This window comes from Triturus cristatus, chromosome 3_2 (genome assembly GCF_964204655.1).
Source record: "Triturus cristatus chromosome 3_2, aTriCri1.1, whole genome shotgun sequence".
Taxonomy (NCBI): domain Eukaryota; kingdom Metazoa; phylum Chordata; class Amphibia; order Caudata; family Salamandridae; genus Triturus; species Triturus cristatus.
Genome location: NC_140584.1, coordinates 1002545870 through 1002567473, shown reverse-complemented (window position 1 = coordinate 1002567473; position 21604 = coordinate 1002545870). Strand labels below are relative to the sequence as shown.

General features: G+C 45.0%; 1 protein-coding gene across 2 annotated transcripts in view; it reads left to right on the top strand.

Moving 5' to 3' along the window:
• Positions 1-21604, top strand: part of AP2B1 (adaptor related protein complex 2 subunit beta 1) — a 575856-nt gene that overhangs the window by 454128 nt on the left and 100124 nt on the right. For both annotated transcript variants that reach the window (XM_085649631.1, XM_085649630.1), the window contains 2 exons: positions 8696-8737; positions 19741-19887. In XM_085649631.1, coding sequence (XP_085505757.1) covers positions 8696-8737; positions 19741-19887 — 189 coding nt within the window. The remainder of the gene's footprint in view (positions 1-8695; positions 8738-19740; positions 19888-21604) is intronic.

The window sequence follows — 21604 nt, the reverse complement described above, 5'->3', positions numbered from 1 at the left end:
ATCCTCCACTCGCTCTGGACATGGTCGACGGAGGTATCGGTCTCGTTCCAGAGGGTCGAGGGGCACGTACTCTTCTGGGGCTGGCAGGTATTCGCCCTCGCTGTCGGAGACGCCTCCTACCCGCGTCTCTCCAGTGGATGACATTGCCACGTTCCAGGAGGTGTTGCTGAGAGGGGCTGCGAAGTTGGGGATATCAGGGACTACCCCTATTCCCACTACTTCTGTGATTTTTGAGACTTTGCATAAAGTACATCTGTCGCGCCCCCTCCTCCTGCTGGTCCCAGGGTTGGAGGAACCTGCGATGGAGGTGTTCTTAACGCCGGCCGTGGTGAAGCCGGCGCCCTCGAGACTGTCAAAAAAGTACAGGGCTCCTGACTCGGATCCGGCGTTCCTCAGAGTGGATCCCCCACCGGATTCTGTTATCGTGGCGGCGGCTCGTAAGCAACACTCTACGACGCCTTCCTCCACGGCTCCCCCGGATAAGGAGAGTCGCAAAATGGACTCCTTGGGGAGGAGGATGTGCTCCACGTCGGCCACTACGATGAAGGCCGCTAGCGCCTCCGCTCTGTTGGGGCGCTATGACAGGTCTCTTTGGGACTCCCTGCAACAGTTCGCGGCCTCCCTGCCCAGAGACAAGAGGGAGGATTTTCAAGAGGTGCTGAACGAGGGCATGATGGTCTCTAATCAGATCATCAGTGCGGCGGGGGACGTGTCGCTGCTGGCGGCCCATGGGTACTGCCACGGCATCCACATGAGGAGGCATTCCTGGCTGCGGCTGACTCCGCTCAAGCCGGAAGCGCAGCAGAAGATCGCCAATCTACCATTCTCTGGCACGACGCTATTCGAGTCACATGCGGATGACGAGATGGCCCGCATGAAGGCTGAGGCGGAAACTCTGAAGGCGGTGGGGCTGGAGCGGCCTAAGGAGCAGAGGAGGTCCTTCCGTTCCTCGGGCAGGCGCTACACCAAGCAGAGGGGCCAAGGGCGCCAGTCGGGCCCCCAGCAACAGCCCCAGCAACAGCAGCCGTACCAGAGGCAGCCCTTTCAGAAGCGCCAGAGGGGCAGAGGCCAGCATCAGTCCTCGGCGGGGAACAAAGGCCCGGCCGGGTCGAAGCCCTGAAAAGTTACTTCCCCCTCATCCGTTACCCGCTCCGGTTGGGGGAAGTATTCAACACTACCTGGCAGAGTGGAGGACAATAACGCAGGACAAGTGGGTGCTGAATATTGTTTGCAATGGTTACTGTCTTCGTTTCACCAGTTCGCCTCCACAGATTCCACCAGTGCGCTCCTCCATCATGGTGCGGGAGCTCCAGCGGGAGGCAGACGTTCTGTTAAAAAAGAAGGCGATAGAAGCTGTTCCTTTGAAGCAAAAAGGAAAAGGTCTCTACTCACGGTTCTTTCTCGTAAGAAAAAAAGACAAGAACGAGTTCAGGCCTATTCTGGATCTGCGTCAAGCAAACAGGTGGATCCGCCGAGAAAAGTTCCGTATGTTTTCCCTGCATCAGATTTACCCTCAGTTGCATCGAGGAGACTGGCTGTGCGCCATAGATCTGCAGGACGCTTACTTTCATGTGCCGATCGCACCAAAGCATCGCGAGTTCCTGAGGTTTCTGGTAGGCAACAACCATTACCAGTATTCAGTACTCCCGTTTGGCCTGAAGTCTGCACCGCGGACGTTCTCAAAGTGCATGGCAGTGGTCGCGGCACACCTGCGGAAGACCAAGGTGTTTGTGTACCCATACCTGGACGACTGGTTGATCAAAGCGTCCACTTATCAGGAAGCCCAGTGCCATTTCAACAGGACGGCGGCTTTGCTTCACCGTCTGGGGCTGCACATCAACATGACGAAGTCAGTGCCGATCCCTGTGCAGTGTCTCCAGTACTTGGGGGCTTCAGTCAATACCTTGACCGCAAGCGTGTGTCCTTCGGAGGAGAGACGCTTATCGATCTGTGGGAAGGCTCTGCATCTCATCTCAGCCCGCTCTCCTACGGTGAGGACGGTGTCTTCATTACTGGGGTCGATGGCTTCTTGCATCTTCCTCACCCCCAATGCACGTCTGCATATGAGGCCCCTGCAGGAATGTCTGGAGGAACAATGGGACCAGAGGCGGGGGCGTTGGGAGGACAAGATCCAGTTGTCTCAGCACGCTCGGCAGTCTCTGAAATGGTGGTGTTCCCCAGAGAATGTTTGCAAGGGGACTCCTTTTCACAAGGACATTCCGGCCCAGACCATAGTGACCGATGCGTCTCTCCAGGGCTGGGGAGCGCATTCGGGCCCTCTTCAGATTCAGGGGATATGGTCGCAGATGGAGACGACCTACCATATCAACTTTTTGGAACTCAGAGCAGTACACTTGGCCTTGAAGGCGTTCCATCCCTCCTTCAGGACGTCCTCCCTGCTGGTTCAGACGGACAATACTACGACCATGTATTACCTCAACAAGCAGGGGGGCTCCCGGTCACGCACCCTGTCTCGGGAGGCACAGGCGATCTGGAACTGGCTGGTGGCCAGGAATCTGACGATCACGGCGACCCACCTGCCGGGAGTGCAGAATGCCCAAGCAGAAGCGCTCAGCAGGCTCGTTCAAGAGAACCACGAGTGGGTGCTAAACGACGACGTGCTAAGAGACGTCTTCGCAGAATGGGGAACTCCGGATATAGATCTGTTCGCTACGGCAGAAAACAGCAAATGCCGCGACTTCGCCTCCAGGTACTACCAACCAGGGACGCTGGGGAATGCACTATGGATCAGCTGGTCCAACAGCTTTCTCTACGCCTTTCCACCCATTCCCCTGATTCCGGCGGTGCTGATCAAGCTGTCGCAATCCAGAGCCAGAATGATCCTAATTGCTCCGGAGTGGCCGAGACAATGGTGGTTCACCGACCTTCTTCACCGGTCTGTTCTGCCACACCGGCGCCTGCCGTGCCGGCCGGACCTTCTCACGAAGTTCGGAGGGCAGATGGTTCACCCCAATCTCTCGTCCTTGAGTTTGGCAGCATGGCTCCTGAGCTAGTGCAGTATGGACACTTGAACCTGCCTCAGGAATGTATGGAGATCTTGAAAGAGGCTAAGAGACCGTCTACGAGGACTTCCTACGCCTATAAGTGGAAGAGATTCTGCTTATGGTGCAAGGCGAAGGACTTTGACCCTACATCCTGTAAAGAAGACGTTATTTTGCCTTATCTGCTGCAGTTAGCTCAGTCTGGGCTTAATTTTAAATCTATTAAGGTTCATCTCGCAGCTCTGACTGCGTATAGGAAGGGCCCTTCTCAAACCTCATTTTTTCAAATCCCTGTGATTAAGGATTTTTTGGAGGGTTTGCGTAAGGTGTTTCCCCCTGTTAGAAGGCCTTCTCCACCTTGGGAATTGAATGTGGTGTTATCTAGATTGATGAGGGAGCCTTTTGAACCTATCCATAAGGCTTCGTTGCAGCATTTGTCTTGGAAGGCTGCCTTCCTTGTGGCCATTACATCGGCCAGGAGGGTGAGTGAGATTCAGGCTCTGTGTTGCCAAGAGCCGTATACTGTTTTCCATGCTTCTAAAGTAGTGATGCGTACCCATCCTAAATTTTTGCCTAAGGTGATATCAGATTTCCATGTGAATCAGATGATAACTTTGCCTACGTTATTTCAGCATCCTTCCTCTCCGGCGGAGAGGTCTCTGCATTCACTTGATGTGCGTAGGGTGTTGAAATTCTACCTGGATAAGACAAAGGATATCCGCAGGTCGGATCAACTGTTTGTTAATTATGGTTCGGTAAGAACTGGTTTAGCTACCTCAAAGCAGTCCATTTCCAGATGGATTGTTTCCTGTATTCAGCTTTGTTACCAGAAAGCTAATAAAACATTAGGGGGTAAGCCTACGGCACATTCGACTAGAGGCAAGGCGGCTACTACCGCTTTGCTTAGGAATGTTCCCATTGCTGACATTTGTAAGGCTGCCACCTGGAAGTCAGTCCATACGTTTACAAAGCATTACTGCCTGGACTCTGATGCTAGGGCAGATGCGCAGGTTGGACAGGCTTCGCTAAGGAATTTGTTTGCACAGTGATTTGTTGGTGGTTGGTCTTACTCCACCGCTTCTTGTTGGTTGGGATGGGCTTGCCATTCTATTCATAGATTATGACTATACACAGAGATCCCCTACTACAGAAGGAGTAGTTTCTTACCTGTAACTCCAGTTCTGTAGTAGGGGTATCTCTGTTATAGTCATAAGCGACCCTCCCTCCTCCCCGGTGGAGTAACCGGACGGTATCAGGCCTGTTGTTATACACCTTCAAAAAGAACTGAAAGTAACTTGTGTTGGCTGTGCATCCTGGGATACCGGGGGTCTCTGGAGAGTTTCTTAAAGGCACGGTATCCCTTTAGCAGACACATAATGACAGCCTATAGGGCTTGTCTGTCCACCCCTTCCTCTCTATTGTTTAAAGGGATTTTGGTGAAGGGAGTGTGTGATAATAAAGGAACATGTCAAATGTGAATAAAAATGACATTCGGGCCCTCTTCAGATTCAGGGGATATGGTCGCAGATGGAGACGACCTACCATATCAACTTTTTGGAACTCAGAGCAGTACACTTGGCCTTGAAGGCGTTCCATCCCTCCTTCAGGACGTCCTCCCTGCTGGTTCAGACGGACAATACTACGACCATGTATTACCTCAACAAGCAGGGGGGCTCCCGGTCACGCACCCTGTCTCGGGAGGCACAGGCGATCTGGAACTGGCTGGTGGCCAGGAATCTGACGATCACGGCGACCCACCTGCCGGGAGTGCAGAATGCCCAAGCAGAAGCGCTCAGCAGGCTCGTTCAAGAGAACCACGAGTGGGTGCTAAACGACGACGTGCTAAGAGACGTCTTCGCAGAATGGGGCACTCCGGATATAGATCTGTTCGCTACGGCAGAAAACAGCAAATGCCGCGACTTCGCCTCCAGGTACTACCAACCAGGGACGCTGGGGAATGCACTATGGATCAGCTGGTCCAACAGCTTTCTCTACGCCTTTCCACCCATTCCCCTGATTCCGGCGGTGCTGATCAAGCTGTCGCAATCCAGAGCCAGAATGATCCTAATTGCTCCGGAGTGGCCGAGACAATGGTGGTTCACCGACCTTCTTCACCGGTCTGTTCTGCCACACCGGCGCCTGCCGTGCCGGCCGGACCTTCTCACGAAGTTCGGAGGGCAGATGGTTCACCCCAATCTCTCGTCCTTGAGTTTGGCAGCATGGCTCCTGAGCTAGTGCAGTATGGACACTTGAACCTGCCTCAGGAATGTATGGAGATCTTGAAAGAGGCTAAGAGACCGTCTACGAGGACTTCCTACGCCTATAAGTGGAAGAGATTCTGCTTATGGTGCAAGGCGAAGGACTTTGACCCTACATCCTGTAAAGAAGACGTTATTTTGCCTTATCTGCTGCAGTTAGCTCAGTCTGGGCTTAATTTTAAATCTATTAAGGTTCATCTCGCAGCTCTGACTGCGTATAGGAAGGGCCCTTCTCAAACCTCATTTTTTCAAATCCCTGTGATTAAGGATTTTTTGGAGGGTTTGCGTAAGGTGTTTCCCCCTGTTAGAAGGCCTTCTCCACCTTGGGAATTGAATGTGGTGTTATCTAGATTGATGAGGGAGCCTTTTGAACCTATCCATAAGGCTTCGTTGCAGCATTTGTCTTGGAAGGCTGCCTTCCTTGTGGCCATTACATCGGCCAGGAGGGTGAGTGAGATTCAGGCTCTGTGTTGCCAAGAGCCGTATACTGTTTTCCATGCTTCTAAAGTAGTGATGCGTACCCATCCTAAATTTTTGCCTAAGGTGATATCAGATTTCCATGTGAATCAGATGATAACTTTGCCTACGTTATTTCAGCATCCTTCCTCTCCGGCGGAGAGGTCTCTGCATTCACTTGATGTGCGTAGGGTGTTGAAATTCTACCTGGATAAGACAAAGGATATCCGCAGGTCGGATCAACTGTTTGTTAATTATGGTTCGGTAAGAACTGGTTTAGCTACCTCAAAGCAGTCCATTTCCAGATGGATTGTTTCCTGTATTCAGCTTTGTTACCAGAAAGCTAATAAAACATTAGGGGGTAAGCCTACGGCACATTCGACTAGAGGCAAGGCGGCTACTACCGCTTTGCTTAGGAATGTTCCCATTGCTGACATTTGTAAGGCTGCCACCTGGAAGTCAGTCCATACGTTTACAAAGCATTACTGCCTGGACTCTGATGCTAGGGCAGATGCGCAGGTTGGACAGGCTTCGCTAAGGAATTTGTTTGCACAGTGATTTGTTGGTGGTTGGTCTTACTCCACCGCTTCTTGTTGGTTGGGATGGGCTTGCCATTCTATTCATAGATTATGACTATACACAGAGATCCCCTACTACAGAAGGAGTAGTTTCTTACCTGTAACTCCAGTTCTGTAGTAGGGGTATCTCTGTTATAGTCATAAGCGACCCTCCCTCCTCCCCGGTGGAGTAACCGGACGGTATCAGGCCTGTTGTTATACACCTTCAAAAAGAACTGAAAGTAACTTGTGTTGGCTGTGCATCCTGGGATACCGGGGGTCTCTGGAGAGTTTCTTAAAGGCACGGTATCCCTTTAGCAGACACATAATGACAGCCTATAGGGCTTGTCTGTCCACCCCTTCCTCTCTATTGTTTAAAGGGATTTTGGTGAAGGGAGTGTGTGATAATAAAGGAACATGTCAAATGTGAATAAAAATGACATTTCAACTTTATTTTGGCTTTTGTGTTCACTTCAGAGGAAGTGCTGGCCAGTGCAGCCTTGTTGTGATTAGGCTGTATTATTTTGTCTGTCTCTTAAGTGTCTTTGCAGGTTTGCAAATGCGGGACAGCTTAAGAGATATTTTTGATTGCTCCGGGGTCCCCGCACATGGGCGGGGATTATTCATAGATTATGACTATAACAGAGATACCCCTACTACAGAACTGGAGTTACAGGTAAGAAACTACTCCTTCTTTATTTATATATACTTTATTAATCTCTTAGTATTATTTAATTTTTTAAGCAGCTGCTGACTCAGAGTAATCTTCGTGGACCCTCATGGGTCCCCGGACCACAGATTAAGAAGCACTGTTGTAGCCCACCTTCCTCACTGAGATCCATTGTTTCAGATCACACTTGGGCAGCTCCATGCAACCAAATATTTGATCCTTTAACAAGAGAGGCTGCTCAGAGACTCGCACGTCAAGAAAGGGGGATCATTTCTTCCCGTCTGACATCTTCGACCCCCCCCCTCTCATCCTCTCTCCCCTCCCTCCCCCCCCACCTCTGTATGTTTCCCTCAGAAGCCAATTCTGTACAAAAGAGCACTTTCACCAGTCTACCATTAAACACTACCATCTGGAAACCCAAAACAGTTTTGAGGTGCATTTGTTTCTGGGATTAAAGTGAGATGCTTTTTAGCAAGAAGGCGACCGCCTATGTTCAGCCAGTGCTGATTATGTGTCATGACTGATGCTGCCTGTATGTGTTTCCAAAGATACACTCCAGACTCCTTACCTCGAAGTCTCCATATTGTCAGTATTACTACACCCATATGGTACTCTATTTTCCCCATTGCTTGCCTCAGCTTTTTAACGTTGTCTAAATTAGTACCCAATTAGACTAAAATACAAGTTAAAAAGTTATACTGTGCAAACTGGCACCTATGCAATAGGTTCTGAAGTAGAACTAACCTATGCCCCTACATGCCTCTGTGCCAAGAGCCACTAGTCTACTAACTTGGAACTTGTTACCCGTGAAGACGTTGTGTTGTAAGCCTGATCAGGGACCAGCAAAACACAAAAGTGGGGCTTGGCTTAACCACAACATGAGTTCTTAGAGCTCTAGGGTGAATATCTGCCTTCCTTTGTGGCATTTGAAATAGTCAAGCCTTGCACCCTGTGCTGCATTTGCATGATCGTCCTACATGGTTCAACATGCTTGTTGGTTGTGGATTGTGCTCCTGTGCTTATCCCCTAGCCTCACTCCTGGACACTTTACTTTCATTAGCGTTCTTTAAAGGGACCACCACGTTCACACGTTCCTTGCCATGCAGCCTCACTCACTGAAGCCTTGAAATTCACGCAAGACCGCCTGGGGGGGAGGGGGGGGGGGGGGGGGGGGAGGGTGCTGCACAGTTCCCTGCTCGTTGAACTGCAGGTTTTTTAAGTCGAGCCTGGGCAGCGCATGCCTGCTCTGAGAGGCATGCTGTATTCAGGTAGGGACTTGAAGCTTCGCCCACTCTCTGCCCATATTTTTCATTGGCTTGTGTCATTGTCCACTGTAAGCTGTGGCTGTTCATTGGTCAATAGGCTTAGTAGTCCCTCCTTAGTACCGCCTTGTCTCATTTTGTAAACTCCCATGGCGACACCCACTGTTACATGTGTTGTTACTCGGTAGGCTTTCATTACAGCTTCCGAGCACTATTTTCCCAAAAAACTTGCTCTCTCCTAACGCTTTTTATTATTTTTACAGCACAAACGCATTTGCAATGGAATAGGTCTCACATTTTTGAGTTTTAAGGTATTGGAATTGTAAATGGCAATGCCTCCTATTTATCGGTTTTAAAAACTACACTTAAATAAAAGGCATTGTCATTTACAATGACAATAGCCCAAACTCTCGTAAATGCGAGACCTATTGCATTGCAAATATTTGTTCTGTATTTAGGGCCTGGAGTGACTTGTCTCTTTGTCTTTCAGCTGGGGAGTGACCTCGGAGTCGGCATCGGTGGGAGTCCTGCTGTAAGTTTCACCTCAGTTGTTTGTGTATATTTTCCATACACTTTTGCACTGCTTTGCAATGTAATTCTATCATTAGTTGTGATACACCGCATGTTCAGTGGTGATAGGTGGCCCAGGCTGGGTATGCTTCTAGTAGGAATGACTTTTACTGATGCTCACAGGGTGATGGAGCCTCTCAACTTTAATAATTGTTTTCTTTCATTACTCTGGTAGCCATTGACACACATACTCAGCTGTTAATACGTGTGTTCAGTGTGCCTAATCCTTGGCACAAGTAAGATACTAGATCTTGTTTATGCCAGGGAAACTGATAGAGCACACTTACATGATTCACAAGAGTTATTTTTTATTTATTTTTTATAATGCAGATAATCATGGGTGTAAACGTGTGGCAGTGTCACCCAACAAACCACACTACGGAATAGGCAAAGTAAGACAAGCAGTAAATCCAAATACCGGTAGTACCCATATCCCCCTTAAAGCCCATCGAGCATCACAAGGCTTAAGAGTCCGCTATACAAATACCGACACAAACGTACAGAGAAGGAACAAGGTGGCCCAGATGTGCGAAATGTTATCATGATCCTTAGTGAGTCCGTTTCATTTTAGTGCAGACGCCTCCTCTGGGAGGGAAGATTAGTCACAGCAAAGGCGAACATCTGCAGCGGCCTGAGACTGTACATGCAAGGATGTGCCAGTCAGATGAACGTTTTACACTCTGACACAACACATGTAATCTCTTGTGCCAAAAAGAAGGCATACTCTAGGAGTAGGGCCCGCTCTTTCCTGGGACTATACAAGTGAATGTCAGAAGGGATTGTATCATTATATCACTGCATAAGCACAGCAGTAAATTGTTTGCAGCCTTTAGAGCCAAGGTCAAAGTTAAAGCTGTCATTATGTCCAGTTGAATTATATTACTGGTTTTACAAATGTACAATGAAGCATTTGCGTTAGGGTGTCAGTGCCCACCACATCAGAGTAACAACTGCATATAATGCTTTTCCGAGACACACTCCTTGGGTGAAAATCCATGAGGCTGCTTCAAGGGCTTTTTGCATTCCTTCTCAAAACACAACTGTCTATGTGGGTCTTATTGCGAGACTGTTAATACATCTGGTGTGTACATTTTTCTTACCAGATGTTCATGTTCTGCCTAAGCAACATATTTCTTGGTGTGAGGCTGTGGGATTGATTTTCAGAAGTAGGTTTCTGACCATGGACTGAAGTTAAGGAAACTGCTCCTTTGTGAAACACTCATTTGAGGCATAAAATTGTAAAGATTTTACAAGATAAAGCAATGACCATGATTGCATCTATTTAAGGGTTCTACGCAAACAAACGCTCGACACAAAACAGTTAAATTAATAATAGTATGTTTTTTAAATAGAGGGTGACATATGTTTTAGCTGAAATAAAAACCTGACAAAAAATGAATAGCCACAAATGTATTATTTAAAGTGCACACACCTATTTATTCATGTGCTACTGTTGCTTATATCAAACTATTAATTTGCCAAGCTGGAAAAAACCCCAAGCCTTAAATGGAGGATCAGATATCTTATTTCCCTGTCCAGTAGACTCTTTATCTATAGGAAAACCTCGGTGGCCGGGCTAATGTGACAGTTGATGTATAGAACATTTTCCAAACAGGTAAGCTAAATCACGGTTTTGTTATAATCATAAGCCTGACATCTTAAATGTACTTTAAGAACATCCTGAGAGTGATTTCTTTTGCAAACAAGTGACTTTTCCACTCCAGCATTTCCTTAACTTGCTTAAATCTATAGTAGAGGGACTAGCTCCGCCCACCAATGCATTTCAACATACATAACGTTTTTCTTGAGAGCATCAATAGCTCCAAGTATGTATACCTTTTTAAACCACAAAATTGAGCTACCTCTTTCCAGGCTATAACATTAAACTCCAATCTCACAGGTAGTCTAGCATTGGGAGGTAGTTGCAGGAAATGTATTAAAAATCGCCTTTCTAACTGTAACCAACAGAGTCTTATGCCCAAGCCTAAAAGTTTGGTTCCATAGTGTGCTCGAGGAATTACTTTACCATCAGATTACCAAGGTATCAGTCAGAAGCGCACGCACCATACATGCTGTCACAATGGTGGAAACCATGTACTGTGGCAAGCACTTTAGTTCAAACACCTGGAAGATGAGCATCCCAGCTTGGCCTTAATGAAACTATCAACCCCCAAGCATTTAAAAGAAGAACCTAGCTCCAAGTTTACATTTGCGAGCTACCAGGAAAAATGACATGATATTTTTGACAAGATTAGTGTCCGCATTACTTTTGGAATTGTTTGTTCTATAAAACAAAGCAAGAGCTGTCTGTTTCCCTCTATAATGGATGACAAGGCCATTGGCATACAATCAACAAGCTATATGTCAATTCCCCATATTTGGACGAAAAAAGACTGTCAGCTGACATCTTAGGAAGACCATCTAAAAGTAGGCCAAAATGGATAAGCACTAGATCAGCCCTGGTTTAAGCCATTCGCTATTGGGATACGAGGGGCAAGGCCACTGATATCATTACATTCACTTGTGCCCAATGGTTAAAGAATAACCTCTCAAGAATAACCAATAAGCCAGCAGGACTGTTCCAGTTTAGCAGTTAAAGCTGCACAAAATGCACAGGAGCATGAACAAAAATTGATTATAATTTATGAATAATTGGATAACTCACTGAGCAATATTTGAGCGGGATGTGCCTTAGATAATGGTCAATCCTATGAGAAATCACAGGGATAGTTGGTGGAATCCAAAACCTCTTCCATCAAGAAAGAATACGCTCGATATCACTAGGGAACTATGGATGTATTTTAAAGATTCATTTTAAAATCGAAATCCTATCCTAGTTAATACAATATGATTTGGAACTATAATAAATCTAGAATTGTAGCACCAACGTTTACCAGAAGCAGGAACAACAAAAAATAGTCCAAAATATTTGCTGGAAGACTTTATAGCAATCACACCCTAATTATTCTACTCACTAAGCTAATCGTAGCTCTAAAAAGAAAGGCTCATTTAAGTTTGAGATGATTCACACATGCATACCTGTTTGAAAATAAAACTTTGCGTCCAATGTAATAGAAGAGTCTGCTCTACTTGTCTTGTGCTTGCAGCTGGTCGGATAAGCACAGCAGGTGAAGGCTGGAAGCCTTCCCGTAGGGGATGCGATTTTACGTGCACTGCGCCCTCTGTGTCGCCTGGCATGAAGTTCCTCTCTAATTCTTCATACTTTGTGCTTAGCTTTCCTAACATTATTGAGTTGTTGAATCTTTCAGTAAACGCAATTAGAACAAAGTGGCATGATGTCTTTTCGATGATTTTCATTCTGCAACACTGTGTTCTTTGAACAACAATAATTAGCCAGACATGTAGTTAGTAGATTGCTAGGAAACTTTCTTCACGACTCAATAAGAATCATATAAAGCAGAAGAGTCAGCTCAGATTAAATACTGTGACTATATCCGAGCAGACTGATTATGACATTGCAAAGAAAAATGATATAAAACAAATGTGCATTCTATATTTATCACACACACTACCATCTAAATGATTAACGTGTATATCCTAAAATGGGGATACCCAGAAGAGAAAAACATAATATTCATAACAATAGAAGGAAGAGCATGATGACACTTTGGTGTACGTTTTAGACACATTTAAGAAGAAAAGAGTGGCCTGAGGATTAAAAACGAAAAATGCAAGATTAGATTGTATGGATGGACTGTCTGGGTCATCGCAGACCAAATTCATCCCTTGTTGAAGTAATCAGATCAGGACAGCTCCCAGCTGACAAAACAAGGAACGGTTGTGTTCAGTCTTAGATCTTGCTGAACTTTATCCTAAGTTTGCTACCAACTTCGCTAACAAGACAAGTTGCATGAGAATGTTGATGAATAAAGATGCTAGTTTTATGTGATGTGAAGGGTGTGACGCAGATGCAAGTAGTTATGGATTAGGAGCAGTCTTGTCGTAGATCAAGGAATATTGGGGGACTGTGGTAGCTTATGCATCAAGGGCCTTAAGGTAGGCATAGTCTAGGTAATTTGTGGGGCAAAACATTTAAGATGGAGACAGATTATAACCATTTATTAGGTCTTTTTACCACTAGAGGGGCTGGTAAAGCAACTCCCTGCCTTGCTAAGTGTCTTTTCCCATTAGTATGATTTTGATGTCCAATACATGCCTCGAATTGAAAACGTAACTGCTGATTGCTTATCATGGAACAGTATGTGGTTGTTGCAGTTACTGAGACCACAGTGAAGTGTGTAGTGTATCACAGTGCAATGATCATTTTCTTGAGGCTATGGTGATGAAGAATGTTGTTCAATATCTGGAGGGTAGGTGGCCAAGGAAAGAGATGTTGAGCGACATGCTGGGCTATAAAATGTGGAGGTGGAATTATCTTGTCAGGATAGTATTTTAAAACGGAGGGAGCTGTTGGTGGGTTTTTGAGATCTGAGATTTTGGATATGGCCAATGAAGGACATAAAGGAACGAGTACAATGGAAAGTATAATCATAGCAGATTTTTGGTGGCCAGGAGAAGGTGAAGCAGTGCATTCCATGTGTATGGAGTGGCAAGTTGCAGAAACCAGATCCTAGTCATATGAAAGAAGTGTAGAGATCGGGTGTTCCGAGAAAGATCACTTTGGACATCACTGGACTCTTCCACATCTTTTGTAGTGATTCAACCTACACTTTGCTTGTGATAAATTATTATTCAAGGTGGCCAGTGATAAAATGTGTGTCACATATTGAGACCAGGATAGGTATTGAGTTTTTAGAGGAATTGTTTACCTGAGAGGGCGAAGCTGCAGAGGTGGCAACATATAACAGGGTGCAGTTAGTATAAAAAAAAAAAATGAAGGGAAGTGAAGGTAATTTTTGGGAATACTTCTCATCCGTCATTCAGGGATGTCTGTGTTTTACCCACAAGGTAATGGATTGATTGAGAGATGGGATAGTGTTTTGAAGGATAGTGTGCATTTGGCATTGTATGGTGCTGAGAACAGTAGGACTGTGGCAAGGAAATGAGAATGGGCATACCGCTCTACTGCCAGTGTGGTGACAGGAGAGACACTGTAAAAGTTGATGCATGTAAGGGATTTTAAAGAAAATGTAACTTAGTATTGTTACTAACAGAAGCAAATATCAGAGAAATGGTCCAAATCGTGATGCAACTGGATGCGTTGAGTTCGAGGTGGGGTGGGGTGGGGGGCTGAGTGTATGTAAAACTGGAACTGAAGGTGAGAAAGGGTATGTTGAATTCCTCAGCAAGTAGAGTTGGGTCGCATGCCATTAAATTATCTGATGGTAATGCATGGAATGTGAGAAAGGTTGCGCATCTACCAGATATTTCGCTGCACCGAGACTCCGTAGTGGACAGTGATGTGGCAGCATAAAGAAGAGGGCGTAGGTGGAAGTCATCTCATGACTTCTTCATTATCCGTTTTGATGGTGGTTACTTCTAGATCTAGAATGTTGAGGGGATCTGGAAGTTTCATGTTGTTTCTCTTAAGCTGTGAGTATGTTGTTCTACTGTGAATAAGTCTTTAAAACGTAGTTGAAGAGACCAAGCATTCTTACCTAGGACTTCACATCTCCACTGGAGGCACAGGCATTAAGTTGCCAAGCCAGAACATAATCAAATACAGCCTGATTTATCTTTAACCTAAAATCGCCAGTTATGACTATGATAGTACTCAAATAAGCTTCTCTTATGATTGCGAGGCCACCTTCAGGCTCTAAAGAAATAGCAAAGCAGTGAGAATCTGGATGAATATAACAGTTAATAAGTAAGCAGAGTATATAATCTGAACATAAAGTAAGCAAACAAAGCAATGTCCAGGGACATTTTGAGTTTACTGCATGTGCTTAACAAACTCTCATTGGCCAAGCAAGTCTCCACCGTGTTCGGAACTTGTGTGGGCTTACTCAGGCAGTTGAGGAAACTCTCCCCCATCATCTCCTTCTCAACCATGCGGACAGTGGTGGCCGCCCTGATCTTGGCCCGTCTTGACTATGGGAACTCACTTTACATTGGACTGCCCAACTCATTGCTGGGCAAACTCCAGGTGGTGATGAACGATGCTGCCGGGCTAATCCTCAAGCTACCAAGGCGCACTCGGGCCTCACCCCTACTGCAACAAGTGCATTGGCTTCCCATTAAGCAGAGGGCTAAATTCTAAGGCTTCTGCATTACACACAAGGCCCTATATGGACAGGCAGCCAAATATATCAAGGAACGCCTGGTGAAATACGCCCCCTGCCGCACCCTAAAGTCCTCCACGGAGGGCCTTCTAAAATGTCCACGGTTCAACTACACCACTAAATGCGGACGAGCCTTCTCGGTCCTTATCCCACAACTATGGAACAGGCTGCCTGGTCGGCTTCAATCCGAAAGCTGCCTCCTTCCGTTCAGGAAGAAACTGAAGACTCTATTATTCACAGAAGCCCGGGCATAGCACTCCCCCCCAACCCCCCTCCGGAACTACCGCTGATCTTCTTGCAGCGTTTAGAGACCTGCAGGTATTAAACGCTCTACAAGTCAAAATTAACGATAACAATGTACTTAGGCCTCCCTTGCTATCAATTGTTAATTTTTCAAAACTCATGAAATCCTCAATTATTAGGCTATCCCACAGCCAGGTCTACTGAAACACTACGTTCTCGTAAATTCAAGAATATTCCAGACAGTGAGACCCTGGAAGTTGGACTGCCCATCCCTATATGAAAAATCACAAAATCCAACTGCCCTCCCCAAGGTCAGGGTAAAACTGATTCATTCACTGTAGAGATAGCCTTATTATTTGAGTAACAAAGCGATACTGGTTCTACACGTTCAAATCATCATACTCCAGTTGTTCAGGAACAAAGTCCGATTGGCAAAATGGCAAAGAACAGCTTTTACCTCTGGGCAATTGAAATAAGTCTGGGGAGAGCAATTTTAAACCCACCTGAAGCAATTCTCCTTAACTGCTAAGGTTACTTTTAAGATGAGATCTCAGTATAGGTTGACTTGAGTTACTTATTTTCCATTCACTGAAAGAAAGCCACCTATTTTAAATAATTTGCTACTAAGTCTCTTAATCTAGGAATGCTCCTCATTATCTGGAAGAGATTTTCCTCATTTAACGGCCAATGCTTGTCCTTTTTCTTACCCTTCCTGAGAATATCAAAATACAATATACGGTCTGTTGGTGCTTGGACAGTTAAGGGCAAAAAATAATCATTTACCATTTTACTGCCCATAGGCATATTAGACAGTGCATGATGAGTCTTCCTGACATCACAAGATCTGTACCCCACATTATGTTACTCAGTAGATTTGAATGCAATCCAGGATACATTAGGTAGACCGTATTACCCCCTCTAAAACTGCTCTCTTTAAGACCAGCTCTCTCACAGATATGAAATTTAAATCATTCCCCTTTGCTCATGTTTTTCATTTTGGCATTGGCTTGTACAGTAGGGTGCCAGCTAAAAGTCTGCCTCCTGCCTGATTTAAACCACTTCCACTGTCCAAGAATATGTGAACTTTTTGTTTTTATAAAATAGTATGAAATTTCTAATAAAATGCCTTATTATATAGCTACCGGCCTTGTCTTTGCCCTCAAAATACTATCAGGAGTACACCCAATATCACTATCTGATCTGAGTCGTAATTGCCTCGTACATACATTCCAGTTGACCCGCAGGAATAGATATTTTCACCATTCAGAATTAATGCCTTCCAACAAAGACGAATGAACTGCCACGTTACGATTAACTGGAAGTAACTCGTTCAACAAGGAACTTTATCCCATATTCAGATGGTAAAGGTGTCGGCCATGCATAGCGAATTAAGCGATACTGCATCTGATAGAAATCCAACATTAGAACCTCTGCAATAATTAGAGGTGGGATTATTTAACTTGAGACATTGCAGACCACAAACACAGCCATTTACTATATATTCTTACAGAATTCAAAGCTGTGGAAATGAGTACAAGATAAACTTGAGTTTTTTTCCTAATTAATGTAAAGATTCAGATGGTGATTGATAAAATCAGTTACGAACAAATTAAGGCAAAATCAGTTACGAACAAATTAAGGCAAAAATTAGATGAACTTTCATTCACATCAGAAGAATCCACCTTTGTGTTGTACACCCCCCTTTTAAAATGTTTGATCACAAAGTCACAAATCGAAGCAAAATGCATCCCCCTAGCTTCTTCAAAGAGGTGTTCCCCGTAGAGGTTGAGAAATAAACATATCTTAAGTGTGTGTGGAGTTTTATATAGCACGAACTTGACCTGAAGGTATCCGAGCGCTTTACATGAGCACCAGTTACGTTACAGACGGACACATTCATTTTTGTTAGGCGCGGGGAGATTAAGTGATTTGCCCAGAATCACAGTATGTTGAGCGTCATTGCCGAGACTTGAGCCTGGTTCCCCAGCTCTGAGGTCGACCACCCTAGCCGTTAGGCCACATTCTCTGAGGTAATGGACGGTTTTGCAGATTTTACCAATTTAGTTGAACTAGGACTTTCTCGTTGAAAGAGTCATGTTTGTATTGTGTCGTTTTTAAATACAAAAAACCTTCACTCACTGCCCAAAACCCCTCTTTCAAGGTGACTGGAAAAGGGCAGTATTCCTTGCCCCTGTCAGCTGTCTTGTCGGCGATGCACTTTGCGTGTTATTGCTGTGTCGGCTAATCCGACTCGGAGCAGGCAAGTCAGGTGATTCGTCCACCAGTTGGGGAGGTGGATGGTTCTTTCTTCTCAATAAAGGCAGATCGATAGCAAACGTTCCAAGTTGACCAGCAGGCTTTTTTAAAAGTCAACACGAAGCAGGCAGTCAACTGATGCAGCTTAGGAGGACTGTGCCTCCTTACCCCCCGTAAAATGGACTGTTCTTTCTCCTCAACACCAGTAAATCTGTTTCCATTGGAAAGAAATGTGACCAGGCAGCGGCAAGAACACAAAAAAAAATATCCTCTTGCTTCGTGCTCAACGGTCTCGGTTTAGAGCCATGATAAGAGTTGAAAGAACATGCGCTGGCACCTGCACGGACATCAGGGAGGAGGTACTCTCCACCTTTGACAAAGCCTTGCTAATCCCTCACTATCCATTCAGCGACATGGAACATGGATCACGCTGTACTGAAAAGGTTAAAAGAATGAGCATTGGTACCTTGGAATGGGTCCCCTCTTTCGTCATCACCAAGAGCTGAAAAGTGCTGCTTGAATCTGTCAAAAGTTCCTGATGTAGGATGCCCAGCAGAATACCCTGGTGTTCCTTCCTCCTGCAATGATGTTCAGTGGCTACATGCACAGCCTGGAACATGTATTTGGACAGTTCTAGGTGTACCTCCAAAGGTATGACAGTTATACCCAAATTCATATCAGTCTAGTAAATAGAATTGGAAGCCAGAAGAACATCACCACTACCTACATTTAAATATAAAAAGGCTTCTACTGTTTGAAAGTAGGGCGAGCATCAAAGCCAGAAACAATCTGGTTTGACTTGCAAGTTAGAGAGCAATACGTATGCAGAGAAAAGAAGGCCTTGCACTCTTTGGAAAGTTGTGCTATCCTGCCCCTGTTGGACGTTTTCTGGCCTTCCCACTCAACACTATAGCCAATCAGTGAGTCCCATGAAGGTGCTCCATGTCATTTCACATTCCATGTGCAAACCTATGCTTTCCAAATGAGTGCATCCAAACTGTTCCCACAGCCATAGTAGATTGTTTCTACCACATATCTCAAGCCTTTGGGCAGCTGATAATATAGCGAATGGTGTAAACCTTTTTACTAAAGCCCCGGGGTGCGGGAGTCTACTACCGCCTCAATGCAAAATATATTAAGTCACAGTAACTGAAGTCCTTCAGTTCCTCCTGCATGTCTGTGGCGGATGCTGACATTTGTTTCAATAAGTGTATTACATGAGTGGGTGCACCTGTGCTTTTCTTATGATATCCTAAATGAGAACAAAGTCATTGCAAAACAAGATGGAAGTTGTGAATGTGGCATTCCTCGTGTACCTTGCCCTTGCAGAAGAACTATCCACTTGGGAAGGTTCCACCCCTGCCAGGCCTCCTCTGCTGGGCACCAAAGAACTGACTAGAATCTGTTTCAGTGCTTTGGTGGCTCTGCCTCCTGATTAACTCATCGATGGCTTTAACCATAATACTCTGTGGCTACCTGTGCCTCCCCCACCTTTCTCATTTCACAGAGATTCCTCTCATGAAGTCTCCCTTATAGTATTCATTCCATTGTTCATTCCATTGACCACTTGCAGAATACCCCACTCTCTGTTTTGTGGAAAAAACTCTTGAAGATGTAACAGAACGTGTGTATTCGTAAAGCCCCTCACCCCTTTGGACATCTTGGAGCTGAATAACGAGTGTATGTCACCCATTTCAGTGATACTCATTTTATAGACCTTGGAAGGATGAAAGGTTGAGTAGACCTGTCTGGATTTGAACCCTTAGCCATAAAGTCAAACACAGGCTTCTGGACTGTTGCATTTGCCCTCTGACCACCAGATCTGACCTTGTATTGCCCCTTTTCCAGCTTCAGTTTGACACATAGGATGTTATCCATTTTTGTGCTAGGCTACAGTGAGATATCACAGTTTGAAGGCTAGACCCTAAGCTTAGATCCCGGTTCCTAGTGGGAAGCTGCAGGTTCATTAGGTACCTCAGGCACACGGTTTATCTCGTCACTTGAACATTTCAACACTAACAAGAAGAGGGCGCTGTATCACTTCAGCCCCTTGCGCCTCTGTGTATACTTCTTGTAACTTTAGGTCTAGGGATAAGAGGGGATTCGTTTAGGTTAGAGATTCATATATTTTCTTACTTAATGTCAATGTCCTTGCAGCTTGTGTGGTTTTATTTGACACAGTCGTCTCTCACATTATTTGTGTGCATTCTGGGTGCTTACTGTTTATTTTTACCCTAAGCTAAAGTTCTTTCTCCCTCTGTAGGTTGGACAGACCTTCATTCCATCATCTGTACCCACGACCTTCGCCCCTTCACCCACCCCAGCCGTGGCTAGCAGTGGCCTCAATGACTTGTTTGAGCTTTCATCCGGCATTGGGATGGCGCCTGGTGGATTTGTGACTCCCAAGTCTGTAAGTACGGGCCTCTAAAACAAAATTCTACACAGCTCTCGAATGACCTCAACATTTTTGTTTTTCTTTTACAGACGATTCATTTAAGCAGCAAAACATGTACAGCCAGATTACTTGAAATATTGTCCCAACCTTCTTTGTTCTTTTGTCTGGTAGGTCAGAGCTTTCAGCAGAGTTGGAAATATCTCTGTAGCCTGATGAAGAGGAGTACATGGCTGTTTTGCAGGGTCACTAGCACTGGTCTTTGATGTGTTGGCCCCAATAGAAGAGAAAATAGCGTCTTTGGGGGATCTGAGCGGTGTTTGAATTGGGACTCGGACTGTGCTCTATTGTCTGATAACCAGTTTTGGAAGAGGCTCTTTGCTTCTCTCCATTTCACTTTAAATTTGTTGCCCTGTTCAGTGCTTGTTGTAGCCCATCTGCTACTGATGCATTGAAAGCCTTCTGCGGTATGCAGCAGGGTCCTCTGGCCTTCTTCAGGGTTTCTCTGTGGTGGTGGTACTTATTTTTAACCTTGAACAATATTTTCGCCAGGGGCCTCTGTGTTGTATTGGTAGTCATTGCATTTAGCAGTGCTTTCCCTCTGAGACAAGGCTCTCTAGTTCTGATGTATTGGAAGTCTTGAGTACTCTGTAGAAACATTCTCTTTCAGTAACCTGGTTAAAAGTATATTATTTCTAATGTATTACAAGGGTGAGTTACAGTCTCTGGTGCAGTTTTTTGTGTGGAAAATGCAGAATTCTTGATTGTTTGCTAATTTCAGAACTTTAAAAGCTTCACTCATATTAAGGGGATTTTTTAAATTTCCCATCAATTTTAGGAACAGAGATGATTTTTTTGCATAAAAAAAAATGTATGGTTATATCAATAATTGAGGAGAAATGGCTAACCAAGGCTGTATGGTGGCACCTGTAGTTATCATTGGAATGTAGCAAACGGTTAGTATTGACTCAGATGCTTAATAGGGATTTTTTTGTAGGGAGGCCACACAGCCATGGCCATTGGAGGTTTTTACCCAAGTGAAAATGTGGCAAGCATGCATATGGTTTTATAGGCAAAAACGTGTACAGCAGGGTGGAGGGCGTGGTGAGGGTACATATACTGGCATCAGGACAGACCCGGACGTAGGGTGAGGAACAATAGTACAAGCAGCTCAGAGACCCTTCCTATTTCAGTTGGCTTGCTTTCTAAACATTAATTGTTTGAAAATATATACTTATCGCGGGTCCAGTTTGAATTATCATTTTTAGAATAAAATTGAGGAATATTGGTATAGGTTTTAACCATTGTATCTTCAGATTTCGGTTTTTCTGTAAAATTGTTACATTCGTTTCACCTCAGAAACTTAAACATTTCCGCATATGTTTGTTTTTCAAAGATTTGAACTGTTTGGTCAAAATTAGTATTAAAAGGTCTCTTCCTTCTTTGTTTCGTCACCGTTGAAATTTTGGCAGGTTCATCTAATTTCCTCGCTTAATAGTGGTTTCTGTCAGTTTTGCTGTGTTATGTGATGTCTTGAGCAGTGTCCAGTAAGTAGGCCTGTCTCACTTTGCCCATCTTTCTTGCACTTTCTTTACCTTTCTGCTCACTCTGTCCTCTTAAGTTTTTTCTTTTCCTCTCTTCCACTTTTTCTTTTCACACTTTCTCCGTCATTTCCTTTTTCTTTTTTTTCTCTTCCTGATATCTTTTACCAGGATCTTGCATGACACTGATACAA